At 39.5% G+C, this 19,121-nt stretch overlaps 4 protein-coding genes across 6 annotated transcripts; 2 read left to right on the top strand and 2 right to left on the bottom strand.

Annotated features, from left to right (window-relative positions):
* Positions 1-1,678: 1,678 nt before the first annotated feature.
* On the bottom strand, positions 1,679-11,538 carry LOC111595498 (kalirin). Its single transcript, XM_023309268.2, has 8 exons — positions 11,247-11,538; positions 5,580-6,729; positions 3,514-3,612; positions 3,150-3,447; positions 3,000-3,086; positions 2,832-2,936; positions 2,639-2,773; positions 1,679-2,544 (listed from the first exon to the last, which is right to left on the bottom strand). Exons 2-8 carry the CDS (start codon positions 6,332-6,334, stop codon positions 2,041-2,043), a joined length of 1,983 nt encoding a protein of 660 aa, XP_023165036.1. The 5' UTR covers positions 6,335-6,729; positions 11,247-11,538; the 3' UTR covers positions 1,679-2,040.
* On the bottom strand, positions 4,029-4,717 carry LOC111595500. The gene is made up of 2 exons (XM_023309270.2): positions 4,188-4,717; positions 4,029-4,134 (listed from the first exon to the last, which is right to left on the bottom strand). The coding sequence occupies exons 1-2, from the start codon at positions 4,584-4,586 to the stop codon at positions 4,108-4,110; spliced, it is 426 nt and encodes a 141-aa protein (XP_023165038.2). The 5' UTR covers positions 4,587-4,717; the 3' UTR covers positions 4,029-4,107.
* LOC111595499 lies at positions 8,053-9,174 on the top strand. The gene is made up of 2 exons (XM_023309269.2): positions 8,053-8,790; positions 9,014-9,174. Exon 1 carries the CDS (start codon positions 8,207-8,209, stop codon positions 8,765-8,767), a length of 561 nt encoding a protein of 186 aa, XP_023165037.1. The 5' UTR covers positions 8,053-8,206; the 3' UTR covers positions 8,768-8,790; positions 9,014-9,174.
* Positions 11,539-12,470: 932 nt separating the features above from the next.
* Positions 12,471-18,896, top strand: LOC111595404 (glutathione S-transferase S1). Of its 3 annotated transcripts, none has more exons than XM_023309117.2 (5): positions 12,471-12,543; positions 17,829-18,124; positions 18,193-18,360; positions 18,431-18,573; positions 18,642-18,896. In XM_023309117.2, the coding sequence occupies exons 2-5, from the start codon at positions 17,854-17,856 to the stop codon at positions 18,807-18,809; spliced, it is 750 nt and encodes a 249-aa protein (XP_023164885.1). In that variant the 5' UTR covers positions 12,471-12,543; positions 17,829-17,853; the 3' UTR covers positions 18,810-18,896. The 3 variants fall into 3 exon arrangements, with proteins under 3 accessions (XP_023164885.1, XP_023164883.1, XP_023164884.1); XM_023309115.2 differs by lacking the exon at positions 12,471-12,543 and adding an exon at positions 14,539-14,718; XM_023309116.2 differs by lacking the exon at positions 12,471-12,543 and adding an exon at positions 15,007-15,184.
* Positions 18,897-19,121: the final 225 nt, after the last annotated feature.

Below are 19,121 nucleotides of genomic sequence, written 5' to 3'. Positions count from 1 at the left end.
TCGATCGCTTGAATCCAAAAGATCGTCGCATTTTAAGCCGCGCGAACCGATGCGTGGCAAACGTGATAGTCAACTAATTCAAAACTTTGCCATAAAAATCACTTGTGCGCGGCACGAGCTTTCGCTGCGATCGCGCGAAACTTTATAGCAAAAGCTTACGCTCTCTGCTCTCAGCCTGCGCTCTCAGCTCTCGCTCTTCGCTCTCCGCTCTTGCTCCCTCACAATGTGTCTGTTTCTTGGCAGCACGCGTCAGGTATTTGTTTATAAACAAAATGCGAAACTGTAAAAATATTGAAATATCTGCTGGAATTCATAATTTTACACTTTTGCTTTCTGCCCGTCAGTCTAGCAGCAGCACATTAAGAATTTCAATGAGCGATCATTTATGGCAACTAGTGTAGCTTGATTAATGGTCGTAACAGTAATTACGTCTATGTCTGGACTATAATTTAATGTTGTCGTTTCTTTGGTTTGCCTTGAACGGAAGTTCGGTGCAGTTCGAGTGCGCAAATCATGCCTCGTTTGATAGCCAGGTTTACACAGCTCTGGCTAAGCGTTCATTAGCTACACTTCGCTGTATGTGTCCACAGTACAAAACAAATTTATTGCGATGATCTCACAGAGATCACTCACTGTTTGTATATATGCAAATATATATGTATATATAAATTTATATATATAGAATTAAATACACACTTTATTGTCGTCGTCGTCGCTGCAAATTTCACAAATGAATTGTTCACAATTCATTTTATTTATATTATTTGTAATTGATTTCTGTTATTTTTGTAGACAACGCTCGCTCACACGCCTCATGGATTGCGCCTCGGGGAGTGAGGCAACAATTGCTGGACGCATTGAAATCGGCCGGTACCAAGAATCGACAATTATTATAGCCCCCTCGCGATTGATGAGCTGCATGCAGCAGTCTGCAAACAGTTTGCATAAATTGAAAAGCAACAAATGAAACGCGCCATAAATGTTTTTAGCATATACATATATATATAGATATTTTGCTTTTTTTTTCTCTATTTTTTTGTGGGAGAACTGTTTATTTTTAAACATTTTCAAAGTGATGTCACAAGCTGTTCGAGTGCCAAAACAAGTTATTCGCTCGTTGTTGTGGCATATTATTAACAATATCGTTTGGAGGCCAATTTAGCGGGCGAGACGCAACAGATTCTCTGGCGTGCGACCTTTTCAGGGTAAATCTGATTGTTTTGACGTCGACAAATCGTTTTCCATTCGATTTTTGGACGACAAGAAAATATACATGTGGAACAGAATCTGCTTTACATGTCAATCATGTTTGACAATCGCATTGTTAGTCAAGCTAATTTGTTAAACTGAATTGTTCAAAGTATTTGTATGCCATACTCAAAGAATGAAGTATGGTAAACGAGTTGTTTGAGAAGAGCGATCAATGCTGCACTCAGATGTGTGAGCTATAGCGATCTATGTTTATTTCGTATCTCCCAATACCCGATCGTGTTGAGGTTGGAAATGGTCGCAAGCTCTCCAAAAATCTCCCTCGTTTCTAGCTGCTGCTCCTTAGCGAACTGCGACTTCTATGATCCCCGCCTTTCTGTGGTCTCACTTTTGTCAATTTATGTGTTAACAACAATTTACTTTACTTGCGATAACATAAAATATAATGTACATATAACAGTTTTTTTGTCTTTTTAAATACTAGAATTAACTTAATTTACAATATTTGGTGTTTCAGCCTTAGACTTAAACCGATTTTTCTTACATTTTTGTTTTTGTTTTTGGTTTTGTGAAACGTAACTAATCATAACAAATTTAGTATATAATAAACATTTGCCAACTGTTAACTATTAACTGTGGAACGTCAATAAAAGTTGACTGACAGCACGGGCTCATTCAGGTCCAGCCAATTGTGCAGCGCCGACTGACGTGATCTCGACATGGACATGGACATAGACATGGACACATGGACACATGAACACTCTCATAGTATGTCTTTTATATACCAGTTCAGTGAGGGGGTAGGTGGAATGCAGTCGCTCTCGGAGCTACTTAGGTGGCTGCATACCAAGTGGTGCGATTGCTGGTAGTATCCTCGTCCGGCTTGGGCATTATCCAGATATTGCCAATGCCGCTGTCCGAACTGAAGCGATTCGAGTCACGATAGAGCGAAAGACTTGGTGCCTTGCGATGCAGATGATCTTGCTCGCGGCCGTAGCGCTCATGCAGCTTCTGCCGCTCCTCGTTGGCATAGTTGTTGATCATGTCGCGGATGAGATCCAGCCAGAGCAGTATCTGTGCAGGATCCGCGCTAAACTCGCACTCCTGTTGCTTGCGCCGCTCATAGTAGAGTGTAAAGGACTTGGTTTTGGTCGTTATGCCGATGTGCTCGCAGGGATAACGACCATGGAATACCAGATGCTTGCCCTTGATCTCCGTATAAATGATGCACTTATCGAATATGAAGACTTTGGCACGATAGCTACGCTTCAGCTTGTGATCCGTCACCTGGAACTCGCTAACCTTACGGAACTTGCCCTGGTAATACACATTGAACTGAAATGGAGAGCGCCAAGCAATATTAGATATATTGTATTAGATATATTATATTATTAGATATATTATACATTAGATACAGCAGCTAACTCACCTCATTGCAGTCCACGATATCATTGATGATCTCCGATTCATTGGTGGTGGTCAGCAAGGTGCGCAATCGCTTCTCCAGGCGGCAGCAGGACTCAATCAATGGCTTCATCACGATATCACGATTCTTAAAGAATGTCTGCAAGGCATAAGAGTCGAGTTAACAAATAGATCTTGCACTTGCAGGCTTCACTTACATTGATGAACTGCGTTAGCAGCAGAGGATAACGCGCCATGCGCTGTATGGGCTGCACCAGGAAACTGTTGATGCCCAGCTTATCATCGCGCTCCAGACGTATGCTCTATAAAAGAAAAACATTTGTCTTAGAGTCAGGTGATACAATGAGTAGAGGGCTGTTACCTACCGTAAAATAATTCTTATAGAGATCGCACAGCTTTAAGGATTTCTGCTTGTTCATCGTGAAGATCACATAGCCATAGAAACAGTTTTGCTGTTGAACGATATAAGTTTATATTTATTTACAATTTAATTAGCATTAAGGGGCGTCACTTACATCCAAAAACTCTAGAAACTCATCAAAGAGTCGCTTCAGATCGCGACGATTTCGCTGCAGCATGGGCAAAAATTCATCGCGATGGAATTCGGCGATTTGCTCAATGTTGCCAAAGAGATCGTACTTCTTGCCACGCAGACCCAGGGGCAGATCCTTGCGCTGAAATATATTGCCATAGTTCTCGAGGCCCGTAAACAAGTTATTCACATAGGTCTCCTCAGTATGAATGAGCTCCTCGAGTATGGGGTGCACACACTTGTCGCTCTTATCACGCAGCTCAATTTCAATCTCATCCTCTCTGAAGTAGTGAAGATAATCAGTTTTAATTGAATTGAATATTTGAAGCGTTTCAGGATGCACTTACTCCTCTTTAGGTTGATAGACGGAATGAAATTTGTCAACCAGCTGATGGTTTGTTGTGGCAATAATTTCAGTCTTCCTTCTTGGGCTTGAACGATAATTTCTGTGGGCGATAAGAACAAATGGAGCGGTCAAACACGGCAATCTTTTTATAGTATTTATCATAAAACTTAGCACCAAGTGCGTTGCGAAAACAATACGAACAAGAAGAAGAATATATTACGCTGCGTGGCGTCGCTCAATGAATCACTGGCCGTCTGAGTGCCAGCTGATAAGAGCCACCCATTCCAAGGTAAGAGCTCATGGGGCACAGGGATTAAAATTATACAAATTATACAAATTTTGCTACATTACTCAGCCTGGGGAACTACAATAGCTACATTCAACTACGACAGTCAATAGAGAGAGGAAATTCTCACCAGTTCTTCTTGGATTTTCCTATCGTCGGCGCCTTCAAATACGTTCAAGCCGCCAAATAATTTGTGCACACCCACCGCCAATTCTCGCATGCAATCAACGAAGAAGTCGAGCTGACTGATTAGGAACCAGGAGAACATGATCAGCAACAACATTGACACGCCGGTGACTATGAAGCCAATCAGCTGGAAGACGTAAGACACACAGACTGCAAAGCTAGCAAGTAATACCGATGCGACAATGACGGAGCTGAATACCTACCCCGTCAATAAGACGCTCCGGGTTGTAGGCGCGAGATTTCACGTTCGAGACGATCACAGGAGGATTGGGTGATACGTCATCAGGATTCGAATCACTACCATCCCCACTTTCGGAACTGTGGTCTTTTGGGGTATTAAGAGATAAGGAGGTGCCTATTAGTTTTCGCTTGCCAGGCCATGATCGGACACTATCAGCATCGGCTGTGGCTTCTTCGCTCTCCGTGTTTGAAAATATGTAAGCGCCTTTGTCATCCGTATTGCTGCCTCTATTCACCATCAGGGGCACGGCATCGACATTACTCTTTTCCACTATTTTTACGTGGTGCAGGCTTTTGGAGGTCTGAATCCCTTTGCTCGACTTGCTGCCGCTTGGCCCATCGCTGGGATCTGAGCCGTTCATATTTTAGCTGAAGCTGACTTATAACATTTGAGCTCGACAGATACATTTTACAAATTTTGGTACATTTTCTAATCAAGTTTAAATTGCTTCTAAATTGATATTGTTGACAGCTAACGCCAAGTTGCAACCGGTTCCAAAGCCAAATCACAAACGTAATTTAAACTCCAAACACTTGCCAATTAAGTTCAGTTCAGCTCAGTAACAAGGCGATAAATACCAGCGAATTGTTATGGCCAAGTCGCTTAATTAGACTTACGACTTTGCAAATTACTAAAATGGACCGCCCAATGACCGAGCAAGCAATAAGCAAAGGTCGTTTTACAGTAAGCGAACAGGTAAACAATTCTGGAATGTATAATTTATACTGAAGAATGGATGCTTAATGAATGCAAATGGATGTTTAAATACAAGCTGAACTGTTGGAAAATAATTCATAAGCAATAGCTCTGCTAATAATTGAGTTACTTTTAACCAATCTTCAGTAAATTGAATTTGCGTGAGAAAATATATAAAACACGGCCGACCAAGTTGAACATATAACATCAAACGTATTGTATAATTGCCATTATAACCAACTGATAACACATTTTGTTTGTCTTATCTTGAAGCTAATCACTGATAAGAAACTCAGATTAGTTTGTGAAGTACCTTATCTAGTGTTGTAAAACGAAGAAATCTAGGAAGTGAGAGTGTGATACTTAATCAAAACTATCAACAAGCAATGTTGATAAACGTATTTGTAGAGGCCCTCAACAGTAAGTTGTAATTTCCTATGGTAAGCACTCCATAAAACTTGAATTTGCCATGGCAAAACTTGCACTTGCATAAGACCAACACACACCTTTCTTATACCAAATGAGTATAGAAATATAAAAAAAACTAAATTTGGATATTGATAAATAATTAGCAATAAAGAAATAAACACTCTGCTTTATCGTATATCTGATAAGATATATTAAATAATATCTGTTAAGCAAACACTGTTGAACGTACCTTGGGAAATCTTTGTCAGGGCGCACCTTCGTGGGATCCGCGCTTAGGGAGCGCTGCACCGCTTGGGTTTTCACTTCATCCTCATCCGTGCAGCTGGCGGGCAGCACAACGGAGCTGGTCTCGCTGAGCACGTAGTCGACCGCTGTGTTGGGGTCCGTTTCAAAGTCTGATATCTGATCGACCTCATCTTCGGAGCGCACCTCATCAATGCTCAGATGGTTGCTGGATATAGAACTGGTGTGGGAGTTGAGACCTGGCAGAGCAATGCGCCGTGGCGGGGGTGGAGTTCGAATTTGAACCTGATTGGTGTACTGTGAGAAGCTGGGATGGCGACGATTCTCGAGCAGCTTCAGGCTAAGACGTTCTTGCCGCAAATAGCTGATCGTGGTCTTCAGCGTCTCGAATCGCTGCACCTTCTGACGCACATCCAACAAGGCCGGATCCGGCGTCTGTGCTATGGTTGCTTCGCACGGCTCTGCCGTGTCTTCGCTGGCTGCGCGCATTTTAAGTACAGAGCGTCGATTGAACGCACTCTCCGTATCCGAGTTGACCGAGTAGGAGAGTTGAAAGGAACTCGAACTGCTGCTCACGTTGCTGTCGCGTTGTCCGCCGCAATCCGCGTCCACTGCACTACTGTGACGCTCCAGCTCTGCCAACTGTCCGCTGCGGCGTCGCGAGTTGCGCTTGTTGAAGTTCCGATTGCTCAAGTTACGCTCTCGCCGAAACGGCAGCGGGCTGAGATCTTCGTCGCCCATTGCGCTCCAAGTGAATGTGTGGCGTAGGCGGTAGATACCTGCAGGCCTGATAACGATTATCACGCCCTCTCTCTCTCTCTCTCTCTCTTGCTCACTGCACTCTCTCACGCAGCTAAAAAAGCGCCAACTCCCTCTATATCTCTCTCTCTCTCTCTTATAGCTTTGGCTGTATTTGCTTTCACTAATTTCACGTTTTGTTGCTAATTGCGTTCTTGAAATGAGTTCCGATTCCACTTGTTTCAGCTTGAATCAAGCATTTATTTTAAAAGTTAATGGGGTTTAGTGTATCCAAAAATATATATCCACACATTGCGCACATACAATTCTTTATCTTCGTTTTGTTTGCTGGCATTTACGAAACACGTATTCGTATCTCGTGCGTTGGCTGTCAGCAGCTGCAAAAAACAACAAGAAATATGAAAAAAATTAAGCAAAATTTTTGATTAAAGCGTTTTATCGCCAGAATTAACGAAAATACATTTGTACGTCCAACAACTCACACACTGACTATCAACGTATACAAAAAGCTATTATAATAATAAAATAATAAATAAAACGCCGAAGAATTTGCAATTAACCGAGAACAAACAATATATCTAAATTTGATTTTGTCCCATTAAAGATCATTATATATAATTAGTTGAAATGATGCTTAAAAATGTTAGAAAAATGTATGTGAATGTCAGAATTATCGATTTTAATCTTTGTTCACATGATCGACAATTGCCGATGATCTACAAGCTTACCAATTAATATCGATTTTAATGTATACAGAGATTTTTATACATGAATCGGTATCAAAATACTAATATTTATCTAAATATATATTAATCAATTTTTATACATGAAACGATATTAAAATAATAATATTTATCTATATCGATAACATATTCAAACATATAGCAACTAATACCGGTATCGATTGTTATCGATAATTCTGTAAAAAATGAAACAATAAGCTTTTACAAGCCCTGCAGCAACTTTTAGGTTATCGATAAAATACTCATTGAGTTATCGATAAGCATTTCAATAGTTAGTAAAAAACGACTCTCTCTTCTAGTCGCCATCGGCTCTAGCGTATCTCGAAATGTGTATGCACAAATGATTTGCACTTCCAGCTAAAGATAAAGTCATAGACCATAAAACTATTATATATGTGTATATATATATAATATAGTGTTTTTTCTGGCATTTCTACAGCGTTTTCGAGTGCTTAACTCGTTTAAGTTGCCCGTTAATCTCGCAAATATTTGCTTAAAACATGTCAACAGAGGAGCAGCTAAAAGTGAAATATATAATTTATTTACATGGCGAACGACGTCAAGCGATCAGGGGTTCGCCAGCTCTATATGCATAGTCACACCGCCACAAACCCACACGATCTGCCGTAGTTAATTATGTGTGACGTTTAGACTGGGCCAACAAAAAACAAAATGTACATACAAAAATACAGTTAAAAGCCGAAACAAAGGTAATTCAAGTGCTCAGGTACAACCGGGTCGTACATGCATAACTCAAAATATATGATATATATCTGAGTTGGTAACCGAAAATGAGTGAGAGGAACAAATGCCCATTATTAAGCGTTAGGAATGAATATTTGAAGCAGCTGGTTCGGCTTATGTCAAATAAATTGGAATTCTTGGGTTGAAATCAGATCAGCTTAGTTTCAGATTTTCATTCCATTCATCAAATAGTAGTCTAAGAATTTTGAGTTCGTCCTAAATGATAAGTCCAGAAATTTTCGTTCATTCGATACAATAGGAATCCAAATAGTATTAACAAAAAGTCGTAAAAAAAGTTAAAGTTTTTCCGCAATTATATATAGAAAGGCGTAAATTTGCTGTTTTAGATTTGTTTTGAAATTAAATTATGAAACGGTTAAACATATGCGGCGCATTTTTAGCACTCTCTGGCCCTGGTACTAAGGAAGACATCATCATTCAGGTGGCCAAGCAACAGAACATACGCTTCAACGATCTGCCCCAGCTGCAGAAGGAGGTGGATCGCGCGTTGGAGGAGAGTTTGCGTCTCGGCTTCGTGGACCGTCAAGGTCAGATTTACAAGCTCAACGTGGACGTGCACGGCAAGGCGAGCCCAAAAAATGCAACGAGCCACAAAACGACGGCAGCCAGCGCCGGCATGGAAGCGGCCATGCAAACGAATCCGATACTAGAGAACAAGACCCATGGCCAAGGAGACACGCGCAGTCGTTCGTTGGTTGACAATTGCAGCCGAATCAAGTCTCGCACCTCCTCATGCTCCGCATGCAGCGCCTTGGACTACATTACCCCTCAGGACAGGCGCAAGAACACCCATTTTCTGGACAAGCATTTGTTGCGCAAGGAAAAAAGCGTTTGCTCCATCTGCGGCCTGAACAGCGATAAGCGCGCTGCCGACGGTCAGGAGCCAGATTCCACTACAAACATTTAAGATCGATATTATTTTAAAATTCGGTGAGTTATGGTAATTGGATGCGAAAAATATGTTTGATTATGATATATGATAAGCAATACTAATAACGATAATAAAAGAATAAATTCAGCGTATATAGAATGTAACAAATTTAACATTGATAATAATAATAATAGTTATAGTGATATATATCATATCAAAAATCACATCTTTAATCTTGAACATTATTTTTGATTCGTTATTTTCTTTTCTCTTTTTGTTTAGCACTTTTCGGCTCTAGTCAAATTTTGAAGACTTTGGTTAACATGAACCAGCCCAATTATATTGGCCATAATTGAGCCATAAACTTTTATTATTACGTGTAGCAATTATTTTGATTCATGCGAATAAACACCTATATAAACCCAGATGACATTGGCTTTGCTTACCCAGCGGGGATGGGAGGGAGGTTGGTTGTCAGTTGTTGTTGGCATTTGATTTGTTAACCCAGTTAGATAGCTGTGCCTGCACTTGACTCGTTGTGGCCATAATGTTTTTCGACAGAACGAAACGCGCACATTTTGTGTACGTAGAGAGCCCTGAAATGTTATCTACCAATGCCGTTGATAAGAAATTATCTTGACGCTATATTTTCTAACAATTATTCGAATTTTCAATTGCGTTTGAACTCGCTGGGAAATTCTATGAAAATCGGCAAGCTGGTAAGTCCATGTATCATTTGGTATTGTATATGGCCATAAGTCATCGGCTTTGTTATCGCAACAAGTGGGATTTTTGTTACTTCAGTTTGTAATACACAAAAAAAGTAGAGAAAAAACTAAACCAAACAATTTGATTGAATTATTTTAATACATTTGCCCACAAATTGGAACGAGCAATGTTGCCACTTTTCACTGCGTTCGTGCCAATTTCTACAGCAATTTTATTGCACTTAAATCCAAAGTACTTGAATACGTCAACTCATTAAGTCTTTGTTCGAAACAAACGGCTTAATAGCGATGATTGATTAAGAACGCCAGCTATTTTAATTGAATAATATAAAAGAGGAGTAGGAAGCCCCTGCCGAAAGTTATAGACTTAATAAAAATTGTTCGAGCATCCTTTAACAATAGAAACAATAATCTAATGCTGTCTAATGGGACTCACTTCCAAGCATGAGCACTTCCAAGTGACAATAATTTATTTACCAGGGAATTTTCACATAACTATCTTATAGTTGTGCACTGACTCATATCCTTTACAAAAAAAGTTAAATATAATAAACAATAATAAAAAGTACACTGCTCACTGATAAGCGGCGGCAAGCGGAACTGTTTTACAGGTGAGCTCGGCAATAATACTGTTGCTGATCCCCGTGAGGCTACTCGATTTGCTATTTTTAGACTAATCGCGTCTGAGACTCCAAACAGGTTACGACCAACTCAGCGTGCCTAACATTAGGTGTTTTTATGGCTCTTGCAACAAGCACAACAATAAAAAACCAACAGTTTGCTATCTCCGTCTCTAATCTATCGATTTGAGTTTGAGTTTGACTTTTCAAAGCCTTTTCTACGAATTTCCGGCACAAAAATAAACTGCAATATAATCATAAAAGCAAATGGCAGATACGATTGTATTATGCAGATAAAAAAGGGAGTTTTTTATAACGCTCAGATTTTCATGACTTGCCAACAAGTTAGTAAAATATTATGATGTATTTTGTGGTGGGAAGACACTTGAGGTTTGTCAGCCTTAAATAAAATGACATTATTTAACATATTATAAAGCTAAAGCTTTATGACATAATCTCATGCTATAAACGAAAAATTTCCTCACTTCGATTAACTTATAACTGATATTTTTATGAAGTTCCGTTGAAACTAGCTTTGTACAGATGTTTCCCATCATGCATATTGAAGCTAATTCTCTTTTTTCAACTCAGTTTTATTAATTACTTTTATTTACTTTTTGCTGTCTTTGTGTGTATCGGCCTGAAGTGCCCGATAAGTTAGGCAAATAACGAGCTGCTGACAAAAAAAAAATGCAAAAAATGACACTAACCGCAACTGATACGAGGTAGTACGTAGAGCACACGCTAGATCCTAAAAAAGTTTTGTTAAATACGCTACTAAAATGCGAACAAATAAATGTAGCAATAAACCGAACAAAAACCCCACACAAAAACAGAGCCAGAAAGGGGGAGAGAGACAGGCAGAACGAGTGTGTATGAGAGTGAAAGGGAGATATATGACGACTGCAGACTGACAACAAAAAAACGCTATGTAAAAGCATTTTGCTTTATTATTTTTGATCATGTTTTTCTATTTATTTTATTTTCTTTTTTTTTATAATTTGTGTGCACGTGTTAATTAAACAATTAGCTAGCTGTAAGCGTGCATAGTTCATTTTTGTTTTTTGTTGCTAGCTTTTTGCTGGGGCCTTTCAAGCGTTTTTCGTGCTTAGGTAAATAAGTAAAAATACGTGTAATTCATGTTCTCTTGCCAATTTCGGCACTTACATTGCTCAGCAGGCACTAAAGGTTATGACAACATTAAGGTCAGCCTCAATTGCAGTGCAACAACTATTTAAGTTCAGTGTTCAGAAATCAGTTTCAAAGTTCTACAAGTTCATGAGCCGCAGCACACGCGGCGTATACGCAATTTGCACACTCACGCACACAATGAAAGGGCGCACTCACACACGGGCAATGGCGTCGCGGCTATGGCTGTTACTGTTAACTGTTTTGCGCAGACACGAAAGAGACGAACGATGACGAACCGATTTCAAAAAGCGAGCGAACGAGCGGCTGAGCGACGGCAATGAAACGTTCAGCTCACCTGCGCATTTGAATTGGCACTGATCCGGAATTCGCGCATTGCAGCAAGTACGCCGTCGGCGTCGGCGACTCTCACGTCACAGTGGGCAAATACGTGAATCTAAAATTCAGACTTACAGCTGCGTATTGCTGTGAATATTTCATTTTCGCTTGCTGTTCTGGAAGGATATATTTATGTATTCACAATTAATTATTATTACTTATTAATCAAATCTAAAAAAGTCTTATTTATATATAATAATATGGGCTTAACATATCATTGAGTTATAAATAAATTGATGACTGCAAAATATATAAAAGTAGCATCATCACTAAATTTATTTTGCAGGTTTGGTTAGTTCATCCCACAGTGCGCAGCACTAACTCTTCCTCTTTCTCTCTGTCACGACTCTGTTGTTGTTGTCGACTGCTAACTGTTTGCTTCAGTTGTTGTCGTTGCTTTTGCTGCGCCGACTCCACCGTTTTAGTTATAATTCGTTGTTGTTGCTGCTGCTTATTGTGTTCTGTCTTTATTATTTAGATTGCACACTCTCACACAATTTAGCAGCTGTGACCGTGTACGTGTGCGCCTGTGTGTGCGTGCATGACTTTGCTCTGCTGTTGTTTTTGTATAGTTTGTGTTGGTGTTTGTGAGTTCGCTGCATTTTCTACAGCAAATTATTGTCATAATTCTTTTTGTTGCTGCGCTTTTATTATTTCGCTTTTTATTTACATGCAGGCGGCATAAATTCTTAATTAGTCTAGGCCGACAAATACAATGGCTTCCAACTTGAGATCTACTGGTAAAATTATTGTCACCGCCTGTTGTTGTTGGTAACTGAGAAAATTCTCAAAGCAAGCAATTATTTCATTTAATGTCAAAGTGAAAACGTAAATATTCCAAAAATTTCATTAGCTTCATCAAAAGTTCCCAGGCGTGTTTCTACACAAATACCTTTAATAAAGAAAAACCTGTTTTACATATTGAAAATTCTTTAAGGTAAGTTAGCCCAACTTTTTATTAGTGTCATATTTCTTAGACGTAGAGTAAGCATAATACGTGCAAGTTTATTATCTTATCGGCTTTTAAGCAAGTTTCTTATTTTGCACCAGTTGGCAATTTCAAATTCGATTGCCAGCAATAAGAGCATTGAGGCCAATTGGTCAAGTCGCTGCTCAAGAATTTTACTCATTTTCTGCTTATCTTTTCAAACGTTTTGCTTAGGCCAACAACCATTTATCATAGGGGACTTACCGACAGCTGGTGAAATTGAACTCTTATTTATTTTAATCTTAAGTGCACACAAAACACTCCCTCTAATAATCGTTACACATTTCAAAATTAGCGCCAACTTTTAAAAAAGGGAATGATATAGCAAAGAGCTTTCAATAGGGACACTTAACGAAGATAAGCATTTTAAATGAACCCCAAGCTTTACACAATTTCTAACAAGCAGTGCAATACTCTAGCTTACTTTCATAAGCAGTGCATAACGTAGCAGTGTAAACAGCTTACAGCTAAGCAGTAAACGCTTCTCAATTTGAATTAATAAAACAGTCAACTCTGACCCCAAATTTTGAAATCAACTATTTAAATTTATTACTTTACATGTAATAATGTTTTTTGACAAGGAATATTGTAAAAAAAAAATTAAAAGATCCAAATTCAATAATTAGTTAAAGAGCTTTGCGTAGCTGCTTAGAACCAGCTTTAAGTCTGTTGGACTTTGTCTACCTTGCACTCTACCATAAACAAGCTTGGTAAACGTTCAGATTTCATAGCCTGGCGCCGATAAGTTTCAACATCCGACAAATTACCGGCACACCGTCTCATGTTGGCGTTGTAAAAACTTTCCTCTACCTCCAACTGTTGTTTTCTCATTAACTGTAACCCAAAGCACCGATTTCTAACGGAAATGCTCTAATGGAAAAATCCTTTAGTCAACCAAAAAACTGAGCCCCATATACGATGCCATTAAGATTTGAAGCGATAAAAAAGCAAACCAACTGCTGCAGATCGAATGAGCATTATTCGCAGAAACCTAACCTAAGATTCTTCTCTAGTAAATATTGCCGCATCGGAGCTATTTAAACTATCATTAAATAAGTCAAATAAACTTCAGCTTGGCTAAAAGCTGTGAAAAATATTTGCTTAGCTGTAATTGGTTCATAATTGAAAGCTTGCCAAATATTTAGTTGAGTCCCAAACAAATCGAACAAAAAATCAATACAATTTTCTCTCTGCAATAAGAGAAACTACAAATCAATAAAACTTTAAGAGCGCATGAAATTATAAAAAAAAAGTTACATGCGAAAGCCCAATTGGGAAAAGTGCACACAGTAAACAAGCCAAATAGATACAGTCAAATCTCTGCATTTAATTGAATTCATCAGGCGAAAATTCCTTTGTAAGGCATTAAAAAAGGCACATGTCAGAACGCCCACTGTCGCACATATATAGACACATGCATAAGTTCATATAAAAGGCAAAGACAATTACTCTCTTACTTACACATGCAAATGGACAAGCCGGCCGGTTACCGGCTTTGTGACTCTCTCTCTCTTTTTGCACTCAGCTGCTCAGAGAGCGGAGCGTAGCTTTGGACACTGAGTGGATTTATATATGTACATGGGTAGCATAACTATTATTTTAGTATAAGGCAGCTGCATTTGTTCTTCTTAATTGGCAACAGAATTGGCTTAAGCTAATTAATTATTCATTTTGATATGCAACAGTTCATATTTAAATACCAGTCAAAATAAAAAATAACACGCAAGCATTCTAAGAAAGAGCGAGAGGGGAATGCGCTGCACAACATGTGCACACACACACACACACACACACACGCACGCACACACATATATATAACGATCCGCTCTCAGTGGCTCTCTGTGCGTCGCCGCCGTCGGTTTTTAGTTACTCGGAGCAGCTGCATGTGGGAGTGTCGCCGCCCATTTAGTCAATTGGAACGTATAAAAGCCGTCGCTCAGGTTCTCCAACAATAGTCGGCGTTCATTGCTGTTGCTTAGCTGCTGCGATCGGTAATCAGATTTAATTGTTTCTCCTGTTTGCCAGTGTGACCAGCCGAGTGTCCAAAGAGCCAAACCTCAAAAATCTCAATTGATTTGGAAAGCGCAGCTGGAGCTGATATATTGATTTAAAAAGTTCTTTGAGGTAAGGCACACACCTGCACTAGGCGGGAAGGACGAGCGATTTGAAATTGAAAGCACATACTAAAGTATATGCTTAAGTGATGTAATTAACTAAATGGCCAAACGGTTTCTTTTGCCAATTTGAAAATCGATTTTCGAAAGCCGAACAACGTTGAACTTCGTCTTCGTTCTTTTGTGCGATCGTCTTATCTAAAATTGGAACTGTCTATTCTTCTCTTGATTTGTGGGTCAATCGATTCGAAATCGAAAAGTTTTGAACTCGTTTCGGGCATTCGCAGTTCTTGCCTACGACTCGAATCATTCGCACGCAAATATGTGAAGGACAACGACGTGTGTGGACCAAACCTAAACCCAATCAAACGAGATATCGAAACGACAAACCTTCTACGAATTGCATTACAAATAGTAAACTCGAAATCCAATTTTTTCTCAATCGTGGAGTGCGCGTACGAATTTCGAAGCGTGAGGTACTTACATTTTACGTGCGGAACAATTTCACAATTTATTCTCACCCAGTGCAATAAAAAATTTCAATTAAATTCAACGTTTATATAATCCACGTAGTATATAAGAAAACTATTCTAAATTTATAATGGACTACAAAAAAAATATTTACACTCGAATCAGTTAGTTCTCAGTGCGGCAATTGAAAATGTCATTGATAAGAATTTGTCTGGAGTCTTGATCACTTGGGTTCATCGCTAATCTGTTGTTTGGGTCGTTTCCCAGTTTACTGATCCGACTTTTTTCGGCAGACTAAGACCATCTGGCACTTGATTTTTATACATAGCACGTGCTACTATCTGATTTAATATAACAACATTTATTGATTTATATTCTTCATTCAATAGGAATATGCAAGTGTAAAGTGTTAAGGGTCTAACTATAGATGGATTAAGCTTAAGCTTAACAGAAAATATTCTTATAAATCTTAGGTTTGAAAGGAAAGAAAATTAATAATTTCTTGGTTTTTATGATATATATATTTACATTATAAATATATATGAATAGACCATAACAAAATTTAAAACTTTTTGAATTGTAAATTATTAACTAAAAAAACAACTTAAGGTTAATAGATGTTTGAATTAGGTATTCTTAGCTTATATTTGTGCCCAAGTAAATGGGTATAATCCCTTATAGTTTTCCCAGACCTCTTTTGAACTGGCCTCAACAATTTCTTGACATTTTCGTACAAGTTTCGCACGAAGCAAAAAATTGAAAATCGATTTCACACAATTAAGTGTGAGGGGCTTCGAGACAAGGCAATGGGACAATGGGGCAACATCAAATGGCATTAAAATAGCACAAAAACGAAATTTAATTAAATCATGACACTAAAATACCCCCCTCGATGGATCTTGCCAAATTAAATTCAATTGAAGTGGCCACAGCAACAGAGCAAGAGAAAGACATAGGGAGGGAGATAGAGAATGAGAGAAAGAGAGAGAGAGGGCGAGGGCGAGGGCGAGAAGCAGAGTCGAATAGTGAGAGACGTCAAATCGTTTGCAATTTGAGACACGAAATTGCAGCGGAAGAGGCGACCAATCGCGCATTACTAGCGAAGAGGGTTGCACAGCAATTGATTGACTGATTGACTGACTGACTGACTGATTGACTGGGCGCACTGCCAAAAGTGGCACTAAAGACTGCCTGCAGCAGTTGAATCCCATTCGATTTTTCCATCACACACGAAAAGGGCTTCGCGTCACTTCCTGTCGAGCACTTAATATGATAATAAAAAAATAAAAATAAAAAATAAAAACAATGAATATAGGGGCGTAACAGTGCGCCAACGCCCCAACTTGCAAGCATAACCAACTTGATCTATGTGCTATAACGCGTCGTTCAATGCGAATCGTGTGGGTGCGGGTCTGCAACTGCAACTGCAACTGCGACAGCGACAGCGACAGCGACTGTCTCTGGCTCTGTCGCTGAATCGGTATCTGCATCGTGTCTGTGTTTGCCCTTGGCTCCCTCAGCTCCCCCACCTCGTATTCCTCCTCAAGTCGTGTCTCTGGCATAATCGATGCATTTCCGCTTTGCAGCCATAACAGTTCCATAAGAAATGCTTACATTCTATATATATCTATATATATTTATATATAATGCATTTCAATATAGTTATATCGTAATTATATGTCAATTGTTTGGTTGCCAGGCTACAGATTTTGATTTATCGCAGTTGCCAGCTGTGGAATGTTGCCAATTGTAAGGTAAAGCCTACAGCTCCAAATATGGACAAATCGAGCGAATGCAAAAGAAATGCTTTGCCGCGCTCAATTATAGAGCATACATATGAAGGTTAAGTTGTGTAATAAAAACAAACAACTGTAAACCGTTATTAAATATTTGAAAGAATTATAATATCTACTAGAATATTTTTTCTATTATAATATATAAATGAAAATATAGAAAATCAAAAGCGTTCGGTAGAAAACGAGCCTTGCCGTTATATATATATATATATATAGAGGTTTCTCTAATATATATATATATATATCTATTTTAGAGAAACCTCTTTATTTATACTAAGTAGTGTAATAAATATTTAAGCTTATCGAAGATATCGTCTATTTAACAGAAACTTCTAGGTGGAAATGGCGTATAAATCATTAATTAATTCATTATCATTATTATTATGAAATAGAAGCCCTCTAGCCGCGATAACCACATGCAAAATTCGATTTTATTTTTATTTCCTCTCTTTTGTTTTTTTTTTTTTTAATTAGCTGATATAGTATTGAATTCACATGTTTTTTTAGTGGTATAAGTCGCTGAAAGTTGCTTAGGTTTTGTTTGTCCCACCGCATTCCTTATCTGGAGACCTGTAAACTGGTTCACAACTAGCTAAATAAACATTCGAACAGTCGAATATATGCTCTTCTATAGATTCCAGTTGCCAACTTTTATAAACATTTGATAAGTCTGCTTTTTCGGCTGTTATCGCAATGGCTCTGCAAACAAACACAACACTGATTATGACAAGGGCTTTGTTTACGGCCGATAAGAATTATCTGCAGCATGGCCATTAAGCATATATATCTATTATAATAATGATGGTGATATGCGATACTCACTGTTGGTATTTCTCTTTGATCTTGCTAATAGGGAATTGCATTGAGTAAGCGGAGAAATGGCCGATGAAGCACAAGCACCACCAGCTGAGGGCGCACCACCAGCAGAGGGCGAGGCTGCACCGCCAGCCGATGGCGAGGCACCACCAGCAGCCGATGGCGAGGCCGCACCACCCGCCGAGCCCGCCGAGCCGATCAAGCACAGCTATACCCTCTTCTATTTCAATTTGAAGGCACTCGCCGAGCCGTTGCGCTATCTGTTCGCCTATGGCGGCATCGAGTACGAGGATGTGCGCGTCACCCGTGACGAGTGGCCAGCGCTGAAGCCGAGTAAGTGCATCCACAGCTTTCCAAGTGCCAGCCACACACATGTTCTCATCTCTTTGCCATCATCTTAGCCATGCCCATGGGCCAGATGCCAGTGCTGGAGGTGGATGGCAAGCGTGTGCATCAGAGCATCTCGATGGCTCGCTTCCTGGCCAAGACCGTTGGCCTGTGCGGCGCCACACCCTGGGAGGATCTGCAAATTGACATTGTGGTTGATACCATCAATGACTTCCGTCTAAGTAGCGAACAATGTGTGCTTCAGTTTCATGTTCAGTGTCCTTGATTAACTCTGGAATTTTTAATGTATAGAAATTGCAGTCGTCTCGTATGAGCCCGAGGATGAGATCAAGGAGAAGAAGCTGGTCACCCTAAATGCCGAGGTCATTCCATTCTACCTGGAGAAACTGGAGCAGACCGTTAAGGACAATGACGGCCATCTGGCTTTGGGCAAGGTACGAACTGTGAAGATGTTTCTTTATCCAAGCATTTTCTTTACCCACGTCACTCTCCCTCTGCTTAGCTCACCTGGGCCGATGTTTACTTTGCTGGCATCACCGACTACATGAACTACATGGTCAAGCGTGATCTGCTGGAACCGTATCCGGCTCTACGTGGCGTTGTCGATGCCACCAACGCTCTGGAACCCATCAAGGCCTGGATTGAGAAGCGTCCTGCTACCGAGGTCTAAGCTGGAGCAGCTAACATCTAAAAACAAGACGGCAACAATTGCGGAGGGGAGAATCATTGCACAGCAATAACAATAACAACAACAACACGCAACACTACACATTTTTTATTATTATTATTATTTGCATCATTATTTTTTCACACATTTGATTCCCTTTGAATTGGGGCTAGCAAGACCTACTTGAGGGAAATTTAAACCGCGCACGGGTTAACGTTCGGGAATTTCAAATACATATGCGTAGTTCTTTAGTACATGGCACATAATAATTCTTTTTGGCATAATTCTCTTTGCATTGCCTCGAAAATACGTAAC

This window comes from Drosophila hydei, unplaced genomic scaffold (genome assembly GCF_003285905.1).
Source record: "Drosophila hydei strain 15085-1641.00,03,60 unplaced genomic scaffold, DhydRS2 tig00000060-arrow-pilon, whole genome shotgun sequence".
Lineage (NCBI taxonomy): Eukaryota > Metazoa > Arthropoda > Insecta > Diptera > Drosophilidae > Drosophila > Drosophila hydei.
This window is presented reverse-complemented; position numbering and strand designations above follow the sequence as displayed.

What these genes read in the sequence shown, in the direction of transcription:
- LOC111595498 (XM_023309268.2), bottom strand. Translation starts at nt 6,334, where the DNA reads ATGGGCGACGAAGATCTCAGCCCGCTGCCGTTTCGGCGAGAGCGTAAC. An exon ending in TCTATAAGAATTATTTTACG is followed by an intron (nt 2,937 to 2,999) that starts GTAGGTAACAGC and finishes TTTCTTTTATAG; the next exon opens with AGCATACGTCTGGAGCGCGA. An exon ending in TGCTAACGCAGTTCATCAAT is followed by an intron (nt 2,774 to 2,831) that starts GTAAGTGAAGCC and finishes TATGCCTTGCAG; the next exon opens with ACATTCTTTAAGAATCGTGA.
- LOC111595500 (XM_023309270.2), bottom strand. Translation starts at nt 4,586, where the DNA reads ATGAACGGCTCAGATCCCAGCGATGGGCCAAGCGGCAGCAAGTCGAGC. An exon ending in CGGAGCGTCTTATTGACGGG is followed by an intron (nt 4,135 to 4,187) that starts GTAGGTATTCAG and finishes CTAGCTTTGCAG; the next exon opens with TCTGTGTGTCTTACGTCTTC.
- LOC111595499 (XM_023309269.2), top strand. Translation starts at nt 8,207, where the DNA reads ATGAAACGGTTAAACATATGCGGCGCATTTTTAGCACTCTCTGGCCCT.
- LOC111595404 (XM_023309117.2), top strand. Translation starts at nt 17,854, where the DNA reads ATGGCCGATGAAGCACAAGCACCACCAGCTGAGGGCGCACCACCAGCA. An exon ending in GTGGCCAGCGCTGAAGCCGA is followed by an intron (nt 18,125 to 18,192) that starts GTAAGTGCATCC and finishes CCATCATCTTAG; the next exon opens with CCATGCCCATGGGCCAGATG. An exon ending in GCCATCTGGCTTTGGGCAAG is followed by an intron (nt 18,574 to 18,641) that starts GTACGAACTGTG and finishes CCCTCTGCTTAG; the next exon opens with CTCACCTGGGCCGATGTTTA.